Raw genomic sequence first — 23,420 nt, 5'->3', positions numbered from 1 at the left:
CGCGCGGGGACGCGGCGGCGGCGGGGGCGCGCGCTCGCGTGTGGACCGGCTCGAGCCGGTATAAAACAGAAGCGCGGGGGGACAGACGGACAGAGAGACAGAGAGACACCGAGACACCGAGACACCGGCCGGATAAGAGACAGGGCCACATCCGAGCAAGCACAAGGGGGTCTTTCTCTTTCTCTCTCTCTCTCTCTCTCTCTCTCTCTCTCTCTCTCTCTCTCTCTACTGTAGTTTATTAGCACACCGACATTAGCCTGTATCTGGAGAGCATCCTGTTGGTCGCGAAGGAACGAGTTAAAATTTGAAAAGCAGTGGGACAAGATGTTAACCTAGTAAGACGGGCTATAAAACTAAGGACGCTTTTTTTTTTAATTGTCCGCTGGTGGTACCAAAAGAAAAACCCGGTGTCTTCTGGCGGAGGAGGTGAGTTCAGTGTCTGCAATGTTATGATATTATTATTAGCTCGGTCGGTGTTACATTGAATCTCAGCTAAAAGTCCCCCCCCCATCCACTCCAATTCCCCCCAACCCAGTTAAATAAATTCAGCTAGGGTAGCTAATATAAAAGTGCACGGGTATTAAAATTATGATTTGGACATTATATATATATATATATATATATATATATATATATATATATATATATATATTACAGAGCAGTTCTGTTCAATAGGGCTGTATAGCCCATATGCTCGTTTATGGAAAGAACTGACGAGGGGAAAATGAGAGACCACTGCAGTGTATTAATAATAATAATAATAATAATAATATAGTTATGTAGGCTAGAATATTTACTAGTCTTAGTTTTCCTTTACAACTTGAATGATTCACCTAAAAAAATAACGGTTGGTTTAGGAACAAGCCGTGTTATATTGTGGTAAATTGTACTGGTTAAAAGCGTGTATTCCTCCCTGCTGTGGCTGTTATGATGATGATGATGAAGAAGATGGTGCATGTGTTGCGGTGCGCACTGCGCCTCGGTACCGGCTCTGTCCGGCTCTGGCGGTGCGTCCCGCAGTGGGAGACCGGCTGCGGCATTTTGACATCATACCCGCAGATGTGCACTGCGGCGCGCCGCGCACTGGGCCTGAACTCGTCAGCGCTGCCGGCTACTTTTATGTCCGATCGGAGGTGTACTGAGCCACAGACCTATTCGCGTTTTTCATAGAGCTTTTATCAGCGTCATAAAGAAGACTTGAAGGCGTTTTGGTTTTATCTGCATTGCAATGTCAAAGTCAAATGTCCACTGAACAGCGCAGGAGGAATGCACGTGGACGTGGTTTTTACATGCATTTTTTACAGTCGCAGTCACCCTCGATGGTCGGCTACACTTATTAGGTAAATTCAACGATTCTTGCTCTAGGACCGTATTGTGTATAACATCCATAATTGCTTTAATGGCTTGATTAAGAGGTGTCTAATTTGCCTATGTCAAAAGAATGTACATAGTGATTTTTTTTCTCTGACGTCTGTTACATACTGTTTTACCATTGGTCAGTGTTATACATTGTAGTCTTTGTCAGGTTGGCCCCATGTAATTGATTGATGGACAGTGTTGGTGGCAGTGTTCAAGTTCAGCAAGCCCAGACTATTTGATCAGTGACTTTCTATTATTGTATAGAAATAGACTTGCATAAATAATATATTGCCAAGATGATTGGGAACCATCTCTCAGAAAAAAACTCAACTGCAATTGTATTTCTTCAAAGTAATTTTGTTCTCTAGTTTTTATGCTGCCGTGGATGTATTGTGCATGACCCTTCTGTTAATGCCGCTAACAATGTGTTCTCACCTCGTCCTCAGCCTTACACAAGCATACCAATAAAAAATATGGGCAAATGTTAGCATTGCAAATAATTGTGTAACCACGTAACATAGTTGAGTGTGGTAAGGAAGAAAGATGTAGATATGTCAATAACCTTGGCATAGTTTATAGGTATGCTTGTGTAAGGCTGAGGATGACTTGGGTCATCAGGGAAACGAAAACATGATGTTCTCAGGTCTGATATGAGTCATGTTCTTTTCATAAAAAGTGCATTGCATCAGAAAACATATTTCAGCTGAAGACCGTTACTTGCAGAGCTGTTCTTGGCACATGTCCATGGATTTCCAACTTTTGGTGTGTCATCACATCCTCTTACTATATCTGGGTTTCAGTAGTATAGAACACCGGTTGTGATTCGGTGTGAGGTTTAAATGCAAAGAGGTTTGGCTGTACTCGTTTGACAGAGGGAATGACGGTCTGGCGCCAGGTTCAGACCATTAAACACCCCCCCCTTTGTCCAGGCAATGTGCCAAGGAGCTGCTACTGAGGTGGCGACAAGAGGTGGTGGGATGCAATACGACAAATGCTGTGTGTGTGTGATAAGGACAGGGTAAAGTCTGATATATACTTTATTAGGTGGAAGCAAGAGAGCTAAATAATAGTCTAGTCAAAAAATTCAAAAATAAATTCCATTTAGTACAATCGTACAGCTTACAGATAGTCACCTGCTATTAGTACTCCACTACTGTGATGGTCTTTGGAATACAGTCTGATCCAGTATTTATTTAAAGCAAATGTGGAAGTTTCTGATCCCGAGCTCCTGATAAATATTTCCCTCTTTTAGCACCTTTCATTTTTCATTGTTTGCCTATAATTAATCATACTTTCAATATATCAAGATTTGTGTATATATATATATATATATATACACTCACCTAAAGGATTATTAGGAACACCTGTCCAATTTCTCATTAATGCAATTATCTAACCAACCAAACACATGGCAGTTGCTTCAATGCATTTAGGGGTGTGGTCCTGGTCAAGACAATCTCCTGAACTCCAAACTGAATGTCTGAATGGGAAAGAAAGGTGATTTAAGCAATTTTGAGCGTGGCATGGTTGTTGGTGCCAGACGGGCCAGTCTGAGTATTTCACAATCTGCTCAGTTACTGGGATTTTCACACACAACCATTTCTAGGGTTTACAAAGAATGGTGTGAAAAGGGAAAAACATCCAGTATGCGGCAGTCCTGTGGGAGAAAATGCCTTGTTGATGCTAGAGGTCAGAGGAGAATGGGCCGACTGATTCAAGCTGATAGAAGAGCAACTTTGACTGAAATAACCACTCGTTACAACCGAGGTATGCAGCAAAGCATTTGTGAAGCCACAACACGTACAACCTTGAGGCGGATGGGCTACAACAGCAGAAGACCCCACCGGGTACCACTCATCTCCACTACAAATAGGAAAAAGAGGCTACAATTTGCACAAGCTCACCAAAATTGGACAGTTGAAGACTGGAAAAATGTTGCCTGGTCTGATGAGTCTCGATTTCTGTTGAGACATTCAGATGGTAGAGTCAGAATTTGGCGTAAACAGAATGAGAACATGGATCCATCATGCCTTGTTACCACTGTGCAGGCTGGTGGTGGTGGTGTAATGGTGTGGGGGATGTTTTCTTGGCACACTTTAGGCCCCTTAGTGCCAATTGGGCATCGTTTAAATGCCACGGCCTACCTGAGCATTGTTTCTGACCATGTCCATCCCTTTATGACCACCATGTACCCATCCTCTGATGGCTAATTCCAGCAGGATAATGCACCATGTCACAAAGGTCGAATCATTTCAAATTGGTTTCTTGAACATGACAATGAGTTCACTGTACTAAACTGGCCCCCACAGTCACCAGATCTCAACCCAATAGAGCATCTTTGGGATGTGGTGGAACGGGAGCTTCGTGCCCTGGATGTGCATCCCACAAATCTCCATCGACTGCAAGATGCTATCCTATCAATATGGGCCAACATTTCTAAAGAATGCTTTCAGCACCTTGTTGAATCAATGCCACGTAGAATTAAGGCAGTTCTGAAGGCGAAAGGGGGTCAAACACAGTATTAGTATGGTGTTCCTAATAATCCTTTAGGTGAGTGTATATATATATATATATATATATATATATATATATATATATATATATTTTTTTTTTTTTTTTAATAAATACATTCTAAACAAACATATGGGCTTGAACAACTTTTTCTTATCTGGCTTTTTTTTTTTTCCTAACGGTAGGCTTTATGAAACATAATTCCTTCAACTTCTCTTTGTATCCCAGTCCAACACCACATCATCTAATACATACTTTGAATGAAAGAGGATTTACCGTCAGACAACATTTATTCATGAGGATAGGACAAGCTAAAAAGAAGTACAAGACTGAAAATCAATTCAGAGCTGTCTACCACTCTTCAAGGTTATATCACAGTTACATCATCATACACCTTTGCTTTCTGGGAGCTGGTTTCATAGAACTAGCCAGGAAAGACCCTGCAAATGGGGGCCACAATAGCACAGTCTTGTAGCAAGCTAAAATTTGGCACATGCTAGTGTTGATAGGATGGGGAGGAATCATCATGACAGGGAAATGTAACTAGTGTAAAAGCTGTAGAAGTCTGCACTGTTAGATAATCACGCTTTCACTGCATAACCTAACCTCACCTCACCCACGGCACTTAACACTAATGGCCTTCATACAAACGGACGGGACAGTAGGTACTGGCAAAGGTGTTTTTCTTCTGTGTGCATTATATATATATTTATATACCGTATATATACACTCACACACACATTATATATTTGGAATGGTTAATTATAAAGTTAAAGCAATTTAAAAAGCAAATAGGCATACACACACACACACACATTTTAATTTGTAAATTCAGAAATGTGTGGTTCTTGACAACCAGGTCTCCATCATACCTGAGTCTGTGACCTTGGAGACCTTGGTATTTTCTTACTTTTTTCCAGACTTTGATAAAACCTCTCAGGAAAGGGTGCATGAAATAGACTAAACTACTGCGAAGGCTCAGAAAAGACTGTAAAGAATGTATTGCGAATCCTTTTACTAAGGTGCTGAACTGATTTGCTAGGGATGTGGTGATGGAACTTTTACCAACAACAACAAAAACGAGCCATCATGGACTTCGAAAATAAGCAGCCTGATGTTTTTGTGGGTTACATTATGGGACAGAGAGAAGTTAAGTTTAACTGTCCATATGGCAGTGTGTTTAGATTGTCTTGGGAACAGCTGACATTCATTGTTTCCCCTCTTTGTATGTTTCCACAGGAGTATCACACCAAGACATGGCGGGCTGCATTAAGACAGCGAAGGGCTGTATGAGGGCCAGCGTTTACTCTGAGGTCCCAGATGGGGGCTGGGGCTGGGTGGTGGCTGTGGCCTTCTTCTTCGTGGAGGTCTTCACATATGGAGTGATCAAGAGCTTCGGGGTCTTCCTGCAGGACATCATGAACCACTTCAATGAGACCAACAGCAGTGTGTCCTGGATCATTTCCATCTGTGTCTTCGTCATGACCTTCATGGGTGAGTCACTGTCACGGCTTGTCAAGCACAGAACGTGAAAACACCAACCACACCCCTGAAAAAGAACAGGCGTCTTCTAAATGACATCATGTTAGCAAAGCTGTGTCAAATAAGTTAATATATTACATTTAATTTCATATTAATGTAATGATATATTTTCACTATATATTGTGATGAACTGAATGGGGTAATATTGTAATGCAGTTTTTCCATCTTAATTTTGGCCTTAGTGGGATAGGTTGTGTTTATTAAGTTACCATTCAGGGATTATCTGTGGTTTTTCAAGAAATAGGTAAATTGAAATCATGCTATTAACTGCAAACCTGATAGGCTAGGTGCACTGGTTTTGTTTATGACCTTCCACACACATGAGACGTTTACAGTTTTCAATTACAAATGCTGTGGGCTCCACACGAACCAACGCAGCTTAGACACGTAACATCGGGGCCATTTATTGGTAGCAATACCAATCCAGGATGTTTTTAATTGAACATAGCCAGGCTGATGGTTTTAACCTTTTGCAATCTCCAATCGGTGAGTTATAAAATATTATCAAAATACATTCAGTTTCTTAAAAGGTCACTTTCCTTTTGATGTTGAATCAATTTATTTTGTAATTTGCTGAGATCCATCCTAGGAAATGAAACTGACAACTTGAATATAAGCACGAGACAAATATGTGGTTTTATTACAAAAGCTGTTTATTTTCTTCATTTTTACTATGTGCTGTAAGCCAAGCTGCTGGGCGTGTTTACAGTGCATCAGACAGATTACGAAGATTTATTAACAAAACCACACATTTAGAGGGACTTGTATTAGTACACCATGCGTTGATGATGCTGCCATGATTTTGTGTGACCCCAAAGGCACCCTCTCCCGTCCCCTACATTAACTAGAGGTTCACTGCTTTCCACGAGTCTAAAACCATGCTTTTCAAAGGTCACTGACATCTAGAAAGGCCAAACCCTTCAGCCCAGCCAGACTGTGGTGAATCCTTTTCTCTGCAGGCTAAGAGCAGTGCCAGCTGAGATACGTGGGAACTGCTGACTAGAGCAGCACAAAGTTCCCCTAGTTATTATCAAGACAGCAGAGAATTCAAAACACTCTATTATCTGTGACAAAGCACAGTTACAGCCACTGAGGTCATCAGCCGGGTCACATTTTTTGTTTTCTTTCGGTTGACATGAAACGCAATACTGCTTGTTACATAAGATGTCGATGCACAGCCAGAATTTAGTCTGGAATCGTTTAGGTTTGCCGACAATGCCCACTCAGTAGCTCAGACCATCCCCAGCCACTTTATTTTCCTATTTTATGATACCAAAAATATTATGAAAATATTCACAGTTCAGTCAGCAGCTGCCCTTTATAACATAGCATGTCCAATGCAAATTTCCAAATGCTATTTCTCAACAAAGCACAGAAGTTCACAGGATATACACAGATGGTTGTGGATATTTAACTATGTTTGGGAACGTGTTTAAATAAAACATTGATTGTAAGGGGAATCCTTTGCAAAGGACAGACGTTCTAATGAAACTCAAGGCTTAAGAGGATTAACCTTCACTTTGTTTTGAGTTTGTTTGAAGGTCTGACAAGTCACAGGCACAGTTATTTATGCTGCACAGAGAAGATGCAGACAGTGAATTCAGTTAATATTTCACAGTAAATACTATAAGATGGCCCATGTGGAGCAGGCTTTGTTATAGACAGACTTAAACCTTGCTTACCCATCTATATGAATCTATACAATATATAAAATTAACTTCATTAGATTTGTACAGGACTGTACTTCTATTTGTACTACTACAGGACTGCCACATCAGCATTTTTTATTTCTTATTTTATATATATAAATACTCTCCCTCTGATCCTTTTGTCTGTACTGCGTTCTGGACAGTCTGAATCGTTTGACTTAGGAGCTTACCGTCTCTTCATGATTGTAGCACTTGACAGTTGTCATTACTTCCTGTCAAAATTACTGTCATTGTGAAGCAGCAGCCATAGCAACCAAGGGGGCAGAAGGGTGTGGACAGCTTCCACTTCCTGGAACTCAGAGTGTTGCTTGAAGCTCTGGTTCAGACATTTTCCGCCTTCTCTTATCTCATGCAGAGGGGAGCTGCTGCCATATTGTCACAAAGCTGATGTCATTGTTTCTGACAGCATGGGTTAGCACATTTTTCAGCAACTGCCAGAAAGCATGGAGTAAAAGCCATTCTGTTACATAGTCCTTGCCAAGTAAGGTCACTAGATTTTCAGGCCAAAACAACAAAACAAAATGAAAATGCAACAAAACATTTAGCATGGAGACATATTCTGAATCTTCACCATGGTCACACAAAATGGGGGCTTAAAAAGACTAGAGTAGAGTAAGTGTTTAGTGAAGTTCTCTTGTTCCCACAGCACCCCTCTCTTCTTTGCTGAGCAACCGCTATGGACACCGGCCTGTTGTCATGCTGGGAGGAGCCCTCGTCAGTCTGGGCATGATTACTGCTGCTTTCACCACTTCCATTGTGGAGATGTACCTCACCGTGGGGATTGTTTCAGGTACCTACACTGATACGTGCAACCCTGTGATAGTCTCAGTTCAACTAGACCCATGTTAGTCCTTTAACAACCTCACAAAAACCAGTCTAGTCTAGTGAGAGAACTACTTCATATGTAGATGGGTATTTTAGGCCAAGGAGTCCGTTTTGTCTGGGGACAGGACACAGGCAGTGTTTATCCTTTTAGGAACTCAACTTGCTCACTTCAGTCTCCGTTGATAAAGGGGAAAAATTGTGCGATCTGTACAGTAGGCCTGCAGAACACATTCTTATTTGATTCCCATTCTTTTCAGGGCTTCTTATGAAACCCATCCTCTATGAATCTCATAGCAGGCCTAGATGTTCCAGGGCAGCCATGCTAATGAGGCACAATGGCTGTCTCCTGCCTTACCATTCTATAACATTTCCCAGTGCTGAAATGTTTTGAACATAATAGGAATAGGCCTTCCTTTGGGATAGATTCACCAAAACTTGTGCTGCTAAGTGTAATGTGCACAATTATTGAGTGTGAATTGAACTGAACCCATGACTGTTATAAAAAAGTGGACACCATTTATAGTCTTCAGTCTCAAACTTATTAATTGTTTGTAAATGCCATGGAAGGTTTCTAACATATGGTGCAAATTGTTTTTTCTTTTTGTTTTGTGAATCCGTTAATTTGGCTTCTTATTACGCAGAGTAATAATGCATTTTGTGCTTCAAAATATAAAGTATGGATTGACATGGCTTTAAATACTTTTCCTTCCATCAGTCCTGCTTAAATAACAAACCACTTTTGTTTCTTTCAAAGGCATCAGACATCGGGAATGGGAAAGGAAAATCCATTTCCCCTAAACTCTGGGAATGATCCCTTTGACAGATCTAATATACGTTGGAAGTGAGCAAAGCTAAGTTTAGATAGTTTAGGCCCCACTGAAGTGGTACATTGTCAGTTCTTCTAAACACCGCTGGGAAGTCCAAGCCTTTCATTGGTTCCCAATGGAGACTGAACTGGAAGTTTTGAAATCTGAACGAGATTTCAGCATTAAATATTAGATTATTAATCTATATTAAATGTAAATGTATTGTTCAAAGATAAGTTGTAAGATTTATCTATTGATGTATACTCAGATCAAACCTATGTAGAGAAAGAGGTGTTTACATATATACTTTACTGCCATAGATGATACAATAGTGATTATGTGAGGTGTAACCCCTGATATAGATTTCCCCCCAGTTATGTTGAAGAACAATTGCTGTAAAATAACAATGATCTCAAATGGGAATCCTAGCAGTGCTCTGGACTGATTATGGTTGTTTTTTCAGAATCTATGGCTGTGAGCAAATTTCTCAAACTTTACTCTGAAATTCAATTTGCAGGCGTATTATCAGCAGGTTTGGTACACTCCAGACAGAGTTTATACCATTGATGCTGCCAGAATCAAAGACATCAATGTATAGAACTGTCAAAAACTAATTCTAAAATTCCAAATGCATAACTAAAATACTAAACCGGTTTCCTGGGAACCAGATCCTTCTGTAACCTCTAATGTCCTTCTTTGTAACACCATCTTTGGCTTTTGCAGTTACATTAAGAAGCACTGCTAGTCTTTCCCAATAATCAGATTTTTTTTTTCCCCCTTCTCCAATGGCTCATCCCTAACATGAGAACTTTCTCTTTCTGTTTTTTCTTTCTTTTTGTCTCCTTTAAATACAGTTCTCTTTCAGGGTTTACTCATCTGTAATGGGGGAGCAACGCCTCGGCCGCAGCTACAGCCACAGTGTGGGCCTGTGTTCCCGTGTAGAGAAATGTTAGCGATAAACTAGATGCGCTGCCTGCCCGCGTGCCTGCCTGCCTGCCTGCCTGCCGGCGCAGTGGCTGTCACCTTGCTCTCTCATGTCTGTTTACAGGCCTGGGATACTGCCTCACCTTCCTGCCCACCGTCACCATTCTCTCCCAGTACTTCACAAAGCGCCGCTCGCTCGTTACGGCCATCGCCTCCACTGGAGAATCATTTTCCATATTCGCCTTCGCCCCAGGTGAGAGAACTGCTCCTAGGCACAAGTACACACAGAAAAACACACTGAGTTCAATCCCTGCTCATTGTCAGTACAGCCTGTGCTTTATCTCCCCCACACTATACATATCTGTACCTACCTAACTGCCTGTCTATCCATCTCTATACCTAGAAGGGGGCGCAAGGTCCCACTGCCCATAACAGATTAATTATCATTGTGTTGCCATCTACCATTCAGACCATCAGCCGCATTTTGAACCCAGGATATAGTGGTATTTTTTATTTTATTTTAATCTGTCCCATTACTTTCTCTCTTTGCACAAACATGCATTGCATCTGCTCTGTCACGCTCAGCTACAGTATCAAGGGCCAACATACACATACCCATAAACACCCCCCCCTTTGTTAAGGTAAGTTACTATTATGGGAACAATCAGAGGACTTTATAAGAGCTAGAATATCCCAAGGTGCAATCAAACACAGATGATTATGAAACTGCAGATAATAAAGGATTACCTGTAAATGAATGAGTAAAAAAAAAAAAAAAGGTTCTTACCCTACTGGTCCACATTGCAACACTGTTGAAAGGAGGCTACAGGTGAAATAAACCAAACTCCACAAAAACAGGCAGAAAATCTAATGAAAAGACAGGACCTATTACCTGATCTATGTACGCCTAGCAATGTGATCCAAGATCCTCCACAGAATTCCACTGGGGCAGAAACTCTTGACTTTGAGTATGTCATGTATGCCTCCACACCAATAAAGCTACAGAAGATTGTGAGGATAGTGGAGGTTAGAGTAGAAACAGTACAGAAATACCTGCCTAGTTCATTTATGGGGAACACAAGGTGAATGGGAAACCACCCAAACTGAAGGTAGGTGTTTATGCATTATTAAGGGCCAAGGATAGCATGTGGGGAACATAGGAAATAGGTTTACGCCTTTAAATAATTTGGAAAACCTACAGGTATAAGGTAATGGCAACATAGTATGATAAATGACAAGACACAGGAAGAACAATAATGTGGGTTTTTAGTATACCCCTTTAAGGGACAGGTTCCTTGGCCTGGTGATTTCCTTCGCCTTGTAAGACTCCTTCCCTGTCACTTCAGCCTTCAGTGCCCTGAAGGAGCGGATCGGCTGGCAGAACTGTCTGGTGGTAATCGGCGTCCTGCAGTCCAGCATCATTCTGTGTGGGGCTCTGCTGCGACCAATCGTCATCAAGCCCCGGCCTGTGGAGGAGGAGGAGACGAAGAACCCCACAGTGGAGCAAATGGAGTCGAAATACATGCTGGAGAACGAGCACACACGATCCTCCATCGGCTCTGTGGACTCGGGCGTCCAGTCTTTAACTACCTCACGGACTGACCTGGCACAGGGCCAGAAGAAGGCTCAGCAGGAGGAGCTGGAGACGAGCAACCTGGAGGAGGAGGAGAAGGGGATGCTGCCCGAGACTTCTCCCAAACAGGCGGAGACCAAGGTGACAGAGCCCCCCCCCTGGGGCAAACTCCTTGACTTCTCAGTGCTGAGGGACTGTAGCTTCATTTGCTACTCCATGTTCGGGCTCTTCGCCACGCTGGGTTTCTTCGCCCCACAACTGTATGTCATCGAACTGAGCGTGAGCCGGGGCGTGGATCGGGAGCGCTCTGCCTACATGCTGTCCGCCATGGCCGTGGCTGAGATCTTCGGACGGATCTCCATCGGCTGGATCCTCAACAAGAAACCCATACGCAAGATCTACATCCTGCTGATTTGTGTGCTGCTGCTGTGCTTCGTGCTGCTCACCTTCACCTTCGTGACTGAATTCTGGGGCCTGATGGTCTGCTGTGTGTTCTACGGGTATCTCCTGGGCACCGTGGCTTCCACCCACATTCCCATGCTGGCAGAGGACGATGTTGTGGGCATTGACCGCATGCCCTCTGCTGTAGGGGTGTATGTCTTCATCCAGAGCTTCGCGGGGCTGGCTGGTCCTCCCCTGGGAGGTAGGAGGTCTTGTTTTCCTGCACTACTCTTTACCGTTTCATAGCATGTCCTCCAAGTGTAGAGCACTAATTAAGAACCTTATCATCCTGCATTGCATCGTCCCCCCCCGCCCCTCAGAGGAGAAATACAAATCTGCTCCTTGAAAGTAATTTCTTATAATCACAGTCCACTCCTGTGTCAGAGAACTGGCAAATCAAGAGTTCCATGATGCAAAAAAAACTAAAGAAAACAGATTAATGTATAGCCTGCTAATAAGTGCTCTGGAGTTTCTATATCCAACTGATGTTTTTCTCTGTCATTTTTTTCCAGGGTTCTTGGTGGACATTACTCAGAATTACGGGTCTGCTTTTTACTCGTGTGCAGTGGGGATGGGCTTAGGGGGACTGTTTCTGGCATTTGTGCGTCCAGCAAAGACCGGCCTGTGCAAGGCAAGGAGGAAGCAGAGACCGTGGCAGGAGGAGCCTGAGATCTCCAGCGGTGACAGCTCTTCTCAAGGCTCTCAGGTCTCGGTGCCTGAGGACTTTCTGGAGGTCGACCTGGCCTTGGAAGACCGCCCTTCCAAGAGCCGTCCAGAAAACGGCATGGTCTGAAAGAGCAATTTTTAAAGAAGGGACGTACAAATGCCTAAAGACTTGTAGCCAAGAAGAAAAGAAAAAAATCATTACCTGAAAAAAATTAAATATATTTAACATGCACTTCTATGGGGGAACTTGAAACAATGCTCTGCATGTCACCTATGCAGTGATTACTGTTTTTTGCGAGCTGACACTTAAAAACAAGCAGGTTCAAAAGGTCACTTATTGATACTCGGGAAGCGTAAATATTATGAAGAAGTCATTATGCAGTTTTTTTCTGATGCGTCACTTGGTACCTAGTCTTAATGTGTAAAATGATTCTCTACATTTTGAATAAGCCCGTGGGTTTTACACACCGTGACCAAAAGGAGATATGGAAGATCTTTCACCTGACCTTTAAAGTATTACCTTCTGTTTCCTGATGTTTGCAAAGGGGTGACAGAAAACCAAGGAGATGAATGGAGGCTGGGTTAGTAATGAATCTGGCCTGGTCTCACTGGACTGGAATGATGCTTTTGAAGAATAGAGCACAATTGTCCAGAGTGTTCTCTCCAGACCCTTGCAGACATAATGTAAAAAGGCCTTATAATATACAACAAGAAATCTTGACTCTTGAAGTTTGAAGGTAATTTAAAGCAAGGTCATCAGCAACACAAGAAATTCCAGGCTTACAACATGGCGATTTTCACTCACCAGACATACAAAGGATCAGTGAAATGTGTCAGTTTATATACCTTAGACAGATGCCAGCACCGACTTTATCACATTATCAGTAAAATGTCAGTTATTTTGGCCAGGTAGAGATCCACTGAGAACCAAGCAAACTTGAGAACAAGACCTGACTGTCTATACTTTTTCAAGGAGATTTGGAGTACAGGTTTAGTGAAAATGTTTGGACCAGATCAGCACTTTAATACACATCCAACTGTGGGCGTTCTCACAGAAAACCACATTGGGTGCAAGACAGAAAGTTGTCCACACCTTACTTTTAGTTTCTAATCCTCTTCCAAACTTGTAAATCGCATGCGTTTTGGCTCCTTGCTTAGAATCTGCCTAATCTTTGTTATTCTGTGATCAGTTCACACCTGACGTTTGCACAGTCCAGTGCTGTAGTCTCCCTCGAATGTCTTGGGACTGGCATGATGCCGATCCGTGGCACAATAATGTCCTGACCGCACAGTGATACCCACTGAATGTTTTTTGTACCTTTTAATATGAGTTTTCATCCTTCTGCCAGACTGGTGCGTTGCAGTCGTCTCTTTAGCCTATGGGTGAGAGGTTCTGATATCGCTCGAATATCCAAGATACTGTACTTAAGGGAAGACTAGGAGTAGTGGAAGTCTTCTATACAGACAAACTGACCAGCCATTTACTTTTTTCCTTTCCATTGTTTGTGTGATTTTTTTTCTTGATTCTCTTACACAGGGTACTCAGTTTAATTTGTCTGTCTTACTCCTATGAAATTCTTATATTCTTCTAAATATGATCTGATGAAAAGTAATCATCTTAATCACAAGTTTTTCACCATCTTATTCCAAATATGCAGCTCTTTCTTGAATACTGTTTATGCGACATAAGTGCAACCCTTTTACAGCCTAATGTGTTTTTCCGTTTCACAGATTGTCAATTTCCTTCTTCAAAGGAAATAAGATACACTACACTGGACACAATCAGAGAAGCAATATCCTCGAACAGTATTATAGCATATTTATACATTCATTTTACATATTTAAGTGATCTTACAGAAAAACATGTTCTTCAACCTGATTCTGCTGCCGACACCCAGAATATAGATGATTCTCCAAGTCTCATTATTTATGCTCATAGTTATCCATGGGATAGTGTGTGTTTAAACAGAGCTCTTAACTTCTTGTATTAAGTGCTGCAACTACTTTTATCTATTTGAAGCAAGAGACTATCAGACGTATTTTCTTTACCAAACACCAAAAAAGGTGTGTCCCACAGGCCACAAGTGACCTCAGAGACCCAAGGAGAAAGCACCCTGCTGCCCTTATATAACCCTAACATTGTGTTTTCTATTTATTTTTTTCTATTTATAGTGTTTTTTTGGGTTGTTTTTTTTTACAAAAAGCAATATGTCTGAACAACTTTACATTGTATTTAGTGGCAGTACTGCGTTGCCTTTTCTCCACACACAAACACAAACTCACACTGTGTTGTATTGGTTTAAGTACTTAACTGTGGCTTCTCCGAGTCTTCAAGTTACGTGTATGTATAGTAGTTGCCAAGGGTAGATTTTGTAAACTTTTTAAAATCGAAGGAACAACTAGTTGGAACATGGGCACATTGTCATTATCATTTTTATTATACTTATTTTTTTTAATTATCAGAACTGTAAAAACTCTCTTCCTACATCTGGGAAATGTTAACTACTGAACATGATATTTTTCAATAAAATTGAGAAAATAAATGAAGCTGCTATTTGTAAAAGTGTACTTTTGTTTACAAATGTCGGTGCAGTAACAAAATGCAATGCACACATACATACATTGTGCATGTTTATTTATGTTTGTCCAACTATTCCCTTTAAAAACTGATGAAGTCAGAACCTTTAGCCTTGCCTATCCTCAATCCTTGTTTGTTTCCATTATTTTGTTCCTATATAAACATCCTCCCAATTACAGCTCAGGGTGAGGAGTGTATTAATCACTGAACACCAAGCAGTGTCTCACTGTTCCCACACAGTGATCTAAACAATTGAGTTTCCATCTCGAAGTTAGTTGTAATTTCCATCTCCTTCACAGGCTTCCTTAAAATAAACATTTACATCTTGCTTGCCTGTCAGGAACTAGGAAATTCATCTTGCGAGTCCAGGAACCTTTGGGACATCTGCGCCTCTCGTGACTGGGAGTGTAAGATCACTTGCAAAGCTTTTCAGCACGGAGGTATACGACAAACAATTATAATAACAACACAATAATTGTTAACAGATTAATGCATTCGGAAGCTCAAATGTCTGGTATTAATACACCACCACTGTCTTTTCTTGTTGGCATCAAAAGGGAAAATCCAATCAGAAATGTCAAATGCAATACTTGCTTTTCTGAGCTATTCTGATTGTATGCTTGGTCACGGTTTAGGCAAGAGATCACTGACACAGTAGCCATCAAATGTTAAACACAAGCAGCAGGGTTGTAAGCAACTAACTGAACTAAATTACTGAATTTTCCAACCAGCTAAATCCAGCCATTTCCTGGTCTTCAGCAGCCTAGCGGGTTCCAGACCCTCAGGCCTGCTCCTGCAATGACACAGCTCTCACTGGTTGGTCACACCCACTGAATGGGGATCTGGGAGACACACACCGATCAGCCATAACATTATGACCACTGACAGGTGAAGTGAGTAACACTGATAATCTCGTTATCATGGCACCTGTCAGTGGGTGGGATATATTAGGCAGCAAGTGAATACTTTGTCCTCAAAGTTGATGTGTTCGAAGCAGGAAAAATGGGCAAACGAAAGGATCTGAGCGACTTTGACAAGGGCCAAATTGTGATGGCTACACGACTGGGTCAGAGCATCTCCAAAACTGCAGCTCTTGTGGGGTGTTACCGGTCTGCAGTGGTCAGTACCTATCAAAAGTGGTCCAAGCAAGGAAAAGCGGTGAACCGGCGACAGGGTCATGGACGGCCAAGGCTCATTGATGCACGTGGGGAGCGAAGGCTGGCCCGTGTGGTCCGATCCAGCAGACGAGCTACTGTATCTCAAATTGCTGAAAAAGTTAATGCTGGTTCTGATAGAAAGGTGTCAGAACACACAGTGCATCACAGTTTGTTGCGTATGGGGCTGCGTAGCCACAGACCAGTCAGGGTGCCCATGCTGACCCGTCCACTGCCGAAAGCACCTACAATGGGCACGTGAGCATCAGAACTGGACCACGGAGCAATGGAAGAAGGTGGCCTGGTCTGATGAATCACGAGTTCAAGGTGTTGACTTGGCCTCCAAATTCCCCAGATCTCAATCCAATCGAGCATCTGTGGGATGTGCTGGACAAACAAGTCCGATCCATGGAGGCCCCACCTCGCAACTTACAGGATTTAAAGGATCTGCTGCTAACGTCTTGGTGCCAGATACCACAGCACACCTTCAGAGGTCTAGTGGAGTCCATGCCTCGATGGGTCAGGGCTGTTTTGGCGGCGAAAGGGGGACCCACACAATATTAGGCAGGTGGTCAAAATGTTATGGCTGATCGGTGTATGGTGCCATGACAGTCATTGGCTGTTCTGCATCGCTGAAGGTGATGACTGACCATTGTGTGACCGACTACTAGGAACCTTACTGGTCCTGGAGAGCCACAGTGTCTCCTGTTTTTTGTTTTATCCATTAACCATTAACTTCTTAACTGTTTCAAGAAGTGGGCTTAATTAGTCAGTTACCTTGTGTTCAAGGTAATGATAATTTTGAGAAGCCTGTACACCCTGCAGGAACAGGGTTGGCCCCCTGCTGTAGAACATGCATGACGGAAGGTTAAAAGATCTCATCCTCCAGCACACACAGGCACTTCCGCAGCCACTGTCTGGACTCTTCGAATGCCTCTGTGGGTTTGAATGATGGAGGGCCCGAATCTGTGGCTGATCTTCGTTCCCCGCTGGACGATCCATCTTCAATCCATCGCAGCAAAGCCTGGAGAGACACCGAGGCAAACCGGTCACTGCAGCTGCCCCTGACACTGCCAGCATGATGCCTCACAATCGCAGGACTGTTCTTCCCAAATTAGCAACTACACAAACGAGGCTCCTTAGAAAGATTAAACAGAATTGCTCCAAATGTGTAAAACCTTATTAGATTCTTGGAAAGAGAACATGAGGTAAAGCAAGTGTTTAGAGTACACTGTAAATAGATATAATGGTAAACATAGTCCCTTTGGGTTCACCAATGACACTGGTCAATAAAAGTCAAATTTATAGGACAACAATTGGATTGATTGATTCTGAAGACAATTCTGACTGGCTGGCAGGAGAGTGGGCGACATCACCCTCGTACCCACCTTGTACCGCTCTGCCATCTTGAAGCCCGTGGCAGCCTGCAGTTTGCGGAGACACACAGGACAGAGGTCGAGGGGGCGGCGGTCCGACTCCTCCAGGTGATTGGAGCCCTGCATTACACACTTCAGCCACTGGCAGTGCTTTATCCCAAAGATGTGGCCAATCTCATGGGTCAGGGTCTGGCAGGGACACAACGACATCATCATGTTACAATAACGTTTACAGGGAGAATGATGGATGAATATAATCAGAAGCACCTCCTGCATTTCGAGGATCTTTCTTTGAATCTGTCAGGGTTTGGCAGGACATGACAAATAAATTAAACTAACAATTTAAATTAGCTGACATTTTAATGATGTATATATAATTATTCCATGCATAAACCCATTGGCCATGATGGCATGCCACACAAGGTCACCCTTGATTTCTCAATATTTATGTCCTTTCATAACCAAATTAATCAGAGCATGCGATAGCACTGGCAAACACAGAGACATAGATAAGAAAACACGTGACAGACTCAGAGCAGAGCTGCCTGCGTGTGAGCGTTTTTATAGATCCGTCTTCCTGAGGTCCGAGTGCAGCTGGAGCTCCCAAACCCAGGGGCCTGGGAGGGGCTCACCTTGCAGGAGCGCAGGAGCAGGGAGCTGGTGATGGGGGGTATGTAGTAGCCACTGAACACAGAGTAATCCCCCGGGGACAGCTTGCAGCCCTTCCACAGGCGCCCTTTGTAGCTCCTGCTGTAGAAGTTGTCATCGTACCGGGCGAAGCTGAAGATGCCCATTCCTGCCGAGAAAGGGACACACACTAAGGGTAAAGCTGCCCAACACCAGGCTTTCAAAAGCAACCTGTGCGTGCCAGGGACAGCTGTGGAAAGACACGCGCGCGTGTTTTGTGATTAACACTGACCACACGTCCACAAACGAAGGACAACCACTGGTCATGACTCAGATGGCCAATGATTCACTGTCTGCGATTCCTAGGTTTTGTTTCATTATTATATTCTATTTGTTTGGGGACATTTAATCCTTTAACTAATTGTCTCACGTATTTCTGTGAGAAATCAAAGCCTTTTTTTTTCCTCTATGAATTTTTATTTTTATTGACTAAATGATACACTGTGATTATGATCGAAAAAGTGACCGAGTGGTCAGTTTGTTTAACAAGAGCCCCACCTGCTTTCAATGTATGGTAATGCAGTGTAGCTCATCTTCCAAGTATTTGGGAGTCCATATGAAATTGTAGCTCTGTCTACATATAAACACAGAATCTAACCTAACCTGTGGAATACCTGAATATTTCCAGGTAAAAAAACATTAATCCTTGTGAAAATGTGCTGTCTTTCCCAAAACCATTATACTTGTAATACAGAGGCTTTACATGTTCTTATGGCTTTTCGTTGAAGTGATACAACTGTGCATTCATGTGATGCCCTCTAGTGGCAAGAACGTGGTAGTTCATGCAGAGCAGAGGCGGATTAGCAGATCATTTCTCTCGGTTTTGCCCTTGTTTAATCTACAGAACAGCAGGTTGTGTACAGTGACAGTAATGGGATGATCCAGCATTACTAGGGTTAAAATAGTGCCATCCCTGGATGTGAACGATAAGGAGAAGGTCATCTTAACCCGAGGAGACACTCCGATGGGCGCTTATGCTATATTTACAAGCATTTCCTGTGGGAAATACACTCACCTAAAGGATTATTAGGAACACCTGTTCAATTTCTCATTAATGCAATTATCTAACCAACCAATCACATGGCAGTTGCTTCAATGCATTTAGGGGTGTGGTCCTGGTCAAGACAATCTCCTGAACTCCAAACTGAATGTCTGAATGGGAAAGAAAGGTGATTTAAGCAATTTTGAGCGTGGCATGGTTGTTGGTGCCAGACGGGCCGGTCTGAGTATTTCACAATCTGCTCAGTTACTGGGATTTTCACGCACAACCATTTCTAGGGTTTACAAAGAATGGTGTGAAAAGGGAAAAACATCCAGTATGCGGCAGTCCTGTGGGCGAAAATGCCTTGTTGATGCTAGAGGTCAGAGGAGAATGGGCCGACTGATTCAAGCTGATAGAAGAGCAACTTTGACTGAAATAAGCACTCGTTACAACCGAGGTATGCAGCAAAGCATTTGTGAAGCCACAACACGTACAACCTTGAGGCGGATGGGCTACAACAGCAGAAGACCCCACCGGGGTCCATCATGCCTTGTTACCACTGTGCAGGCTGCTGGTGGTGGTGTAATGGTGTGGGGGATGTTATCTTGGCACACTTTAGGCCCCATAGTGCCAATTGGGCATCGTTTAAATGCCACGGCCTACCTGAGCATTGTTTCTGACCATGTCCTTCCCTTTATGACCACCATGTACCCATCCTCTGATGGCTACTTCCAGCAGGATAATGCACCATGTCACAAAGGTCGAATCATTTCAAATTGGTTTCTTGAACATGACAATGAGTTCACTGTACTAAACTGGCCCCCACAGTCACCAGATCTCAACCCAATAGAGCATCTTTGGGATGTGGTGGAACGGGAGCTTCGTGCCCTGGATGTGCATCCCACAAATCTCCATCAACTGCAAGATGCTATCCTATCAATATGGGCCAACATTTCTAAAGAATGCTTTCAGCACCTTGTTGAATCAATGCCACGTAGAATTAAGGCAGTTCTGAAGGCGAAAGGGGGTCAAACACAGTATTAGTATGGTGTTCCTAATAATCCTTTAGGTGAGTGTATACATACATTGAAAACGTTCCTTTTCTGAGCGTAGACATGATTTTTAGACTGGTGTTTGAGGTGCTGATTTCAGCAGCAAGAAGGACGTCTCTCATCTCAAAGACGTCAGGGAGTCATTCTGAACAGCCGCCATTAAACAGAGCAGACCAAAACTGTCCCGATGCATTTGTCAGCCATGACAGAGGAACCAGCTAATTTAAGCAAAAGGATTGGGATTACTGTCTTCCTGCAAAACATGAACACTGCTGGCTGGCAATATCTAGCTCAGGTTTTAAAGAGCAGCCTTTCAACCTTACCCAAATTTTCTTTCATTTAAATTCTTCTCACATTTTCATAAAGAGCAACGCAGAATAGAATTTTATAATAGATACAACAATTCTAGTCATTTTGCCAAGCACTTCTCATATAGACTACACTGCTATCCATGAACTATATTTAAAGACGCTGATAAAGGACAGTGTGTCGATGGTGCACTGACTGAAGTGTCTGAACTACCCCGGATTACCTTCAGTGAGGGACGCTTGGCCAAACACAAAGTTCCAGGAGTCTCGGGGGTAAAGGTCGATCATGGTGATGCCCACAATGCAGAAGGCATCTTTGGGCTTTCTCTTCTTCAAATAGCACAGTAAATCACCTGTAATACACAAGCCAAAGTGCACAACAGTCAGTACGGGGGTTCACATGCAGAACACACATATAGGAACAAGGGCTGGGCGGTTGCATGTATATTTGTACCATTGTTTGAATGGTGTAGTTTTCAACCCAAAATCAAATCAAGAATCCAAGTGGCAGGTTGCTATATTTAGCTTATTGCCCTACGCCCCCTGTTCACCCCATAGTATCTGTAAAGTGTTGGGACGAACACATCAGCCAAATGTCTTCCTGTGAAATGGAAAGGGAGAGTGGGATGAAGGGAACCTCAGAGAGGGCGATGGCAAGGAGAAGGATTCTCACCAGCATGTATCTGCAGGTTGCGAGTGCTGTCATTGACTCTGAAGGCACAGCCGGTGGCTGACACGGGGACAGGCTCCAGGACTTTCACGGCCAACCCGTAGTAGAAGGCCTCGCAGTACTCCTGCAGCCAACACACATACTGCCGAGACACCGCATCCCCCTCGCCAAACGAGCCTGTCAGCACAGAATAAGTGTGTGTCGCTGCTTATACTTTACAATTTCAGCCTCTGAAAGAGGGGGAATTAAATAACTGAGTGTCTGTGCAGCCCTCACACCCTGTCCAAGTGCACAGTCAGAGCAGGGGACTCACCCACAGTCTGGATGTAGACGGTGCTGCGGCCTTTGACGGGCGTGCTGCGGTAGGGGTTGCTGTAGAACTCCAGGAAATCCTGCGGGGGCTCCGGGTGCGAGCGGATCCAATCAGAGTCCGAGTGCACGGTGATGGGCCCAAACAAGGTGCTGTCAGGGTACAGCCCTTCTTCCAGCAGCCTTCGTTCCTCCCGGCTGAACTTCTGATAGCGTTCCACCAGGTCCCGGCGAGAGGAGACCAGAGCAACCTGCAGCTTCTCTGGCGAATGCTGGATCACCTGCATCTGAATGCAAAATGGGGCACGCACACACACATCACAGGCTGCCTTTGTAACCACAGTGTTACAAAAGACAAGAGGCACCATCACACCTAGTTCATAGCACAGCTGGGATCTATATACAGTGGCTTCTTTGGAAACTCCCCTGTGCACACAACCCTCTTTATGTTACAAAGACAAATACGATCCAGTGGTAAAAGCTTTCCATTTCCTCCCACTTTCTAAAGCACCCAGACACAGCGGTTCCCTTCCAACATTGCCAGGAAGTCCTCTGAAAAAGGATACCTGAACTCCGAGGGCCCAGGATTATGAGCACAACCGCACAAAAATGCGAAGGAAAGTACGCTTCATGTGTCATATCCCATACAGACCACATTAGTGTGTCACTACTGTGTGACACTCACTTCACCTATCCTCTCTCTAGCCGGCTCCTGGAAAATGAGGCTGCACACGCAGATGCTGCATAGCGTGCCTGTGGTTAGCCAGCGCACAGACACCGCAGCCGCCTGCAGCTCTGCACACATGCACCGTGCAGGCGAGAGGAGCAGCCCGACCTATCGACCCGCTCAGGCCCGGCCCACACCCCGGCCCACACCCCGGCCGGAGAGGACTCTTCTACTGCCGGTTACAGGCACATCTCCAGCAATGTGACCCCCAGCAGCTGACAGTCAGGGTTTCATTCCCGCATCGGGAATTTTGCGCACCTCTGAGAAGCAAGCTGGCATGTCTTCAGGGATGGGAAATATACTTTGTGTAACACCGCCTATTGCAACTTTTGTGTGCATGCATCGACTTCTCAATTCTCAGTTTAATTGTACAACAACAACAACAACAACCACAACAAACACCAACAGGAGACACCCATTACGCGACGGCGTGCTCTGCGCATGCGCACAACATACCGCTTCACCACAACCAAATAACTAACAAACCACCCCGCTCTTATGAAGTTACTGCCTTCCTGACGGATTCCACCTAACACAACAACACAAGCATTAAAGGTAAATATTTACTTGCTGCGAGAGAGGCCTTCTCGGAAAACGGTCAAAACGAAAGCTGAGGCGGCACTACAGCGCGCACACTGGGGCTGCCGGTCCGAGCGAAGCCGCCGCCTCGCCGCGGATTACGGGCCGGTTAGGGAGCGTCTGGGAAGTGTCACTCTGGAGGGAAAACGTATATCTGTCCATCACAAACAAGCCAAACACAAGTAAGACAAAGGTGTTCTGTCACCGCGAAGAAACGGGGAGAGACGTTTGGTCGTGGTGTGATTTAAAGCGGCCCCCCAACTGTGACAGGCCTAGCTCTGTGCCTGGTCTCTGGTGATCCCCTCACCTCATTAAGCAATTAAGGAACCGGTGCTTTCTGATTACTAGACCTTGACAGGAAGCCCATGCTGAGTAATGTGGGGATTGCTAAACTGTCACTGGGCGCCTTCCTGAGAAGTTACACTAACATCATACATCAACAGCAGCTTCGTGAAAACAGGAAAACAGTATTGTCACGCTGCACTTTTAACTTTTTCCTGACCACAGCTCTTTCTACCCTCATTTCTCCTTGAACAGACATACGTTCAGTTTATGCCTGTTGATTAGTTCTTCTAGATCATGGTCTATTTTTGCATGCTTTCGTTTCTTTTCTAGATAACTTACAATACTGTCATGACTGGG

The 23,420-nt window shown here is 43.8% G+C and overlaps 2 protein-coding genes across 2 annotated transcripts; one reads left to right on the top strand and one right to left on the bottom strand.

Annotated features, from left to right (window-relative positions):
- The first annotated feature begins 36 nt into the window (after positions 1-36).
- Positions 37-14,903, top strand: slc16a6b (solute carrier family 16 member 6b). Its single transcript, XM_066704601.1, has 6 exons — positions 37-426; positions 5,110-5,364; positions 7,768-7,911; positions 9,801-9,929; positions 11,023-11,892; positions 12,203-14,903. Exons 2-6 carry the CDS (start codon positions 5,127-5,129, stop codon positions 12,481-12,483), a joined length of 1,662 nt encoding a protein of 553 aa, XP_066560698.1. The 5' UTR covers positions 37-426; positions 5,110-5,126; the 3' UTR covers positions 12,484-14,903.
- On the bottom strand, positions 14,772-22,920 carry amz2 (archaelysin family metallopeptidase 2). The gene is made up of 7 exons (XM_066704606.1): positions 22,767-22,920; positions 21,477-21,759; positions 21,167-21,340; positions 20,718-20,846; positions 18,097-18,260; positions 17,477-17,653; positions 14,772-17,112 (listed from the first exon to the last, which is right to left on the bottom strand). The coding sequence occupies exons 2-7, from the start codon at positions 21,757-21,759 to the stop codon at positions 16,957-16,959; spliced, it is 1,083 nt and encodes a 360-aa protein (XP_066560703.1). The 5' UTR covers positions 22,767-22,920; the 3' UTR covers positions 14,772-16,956.
- Positions 22,921-23,420: the final 500 nt, after the last annotated feature.

This window comes from Amia ocellicauda, chromosome 5, assembly GCF_036373705.1.
Source record: "Amia ocellicauda isolate fAmiCal2 chromosome 5, fAmiCal2.hap1, whole genome shotgun sequence".
In the NCBI taxonomy this organism is placed as follows: domain Eukaryota; kingdom Metazoa; phylum Chordata; class Actinopteri; order Amiiformes; family Amiidae; genus Amia; species Amia ocellicauda.
Note: the sequence above shows the minus strand (reverse complement) of the source record. Positions and strands in the feature narration are given on the sequence as shown.

Bases quoted from the DNA above. Each gene is read 5' to 3' on its own strand.
- amz2 (XM_066704606.1), bottom strand. From the start codon at position 21,759: ATGCAGGTGATCCAGCATTCGCCAGAGAAGCTGCAGGTTGCTCTGGTC. The intron at 20,847-21,166 runs GTGAGAATCCTT...TGTGTATTACAG, and splicing joins CAACCTGCAGATACATGCTG to GTGATTTACTGTGCTATTTG. The intron at 18,261-20,717 runs GTAATCCGGGGT...CTTTCTCGGCAG, and splicing joins CCAAGCGTCCCTCACTGAAG to GAATGGGCATCTTCAGCTTC.
- slc16a6b (XM_066704601.1), top strand. From the start codon at position 5,127: ATGGCGGGCTGCATTAAGACAGCGAAGGGCTGTATGAGGGCCAGCGTT. The intron at 5,365-7,767 runs GTGAGTCACTGT...TTGTTCCCACAG, and splicing joins CTTCGTCATGACCTTCATGG to CACCCCTCTCTTCTTTGCTG. The intron at 7,912-9,800 runs GTACCTACACTG...GTCTGTTTACAG, and splicing joins CACCGTGGGGATTGTTTCAG to GCCTGGGATACTGCCTCACC.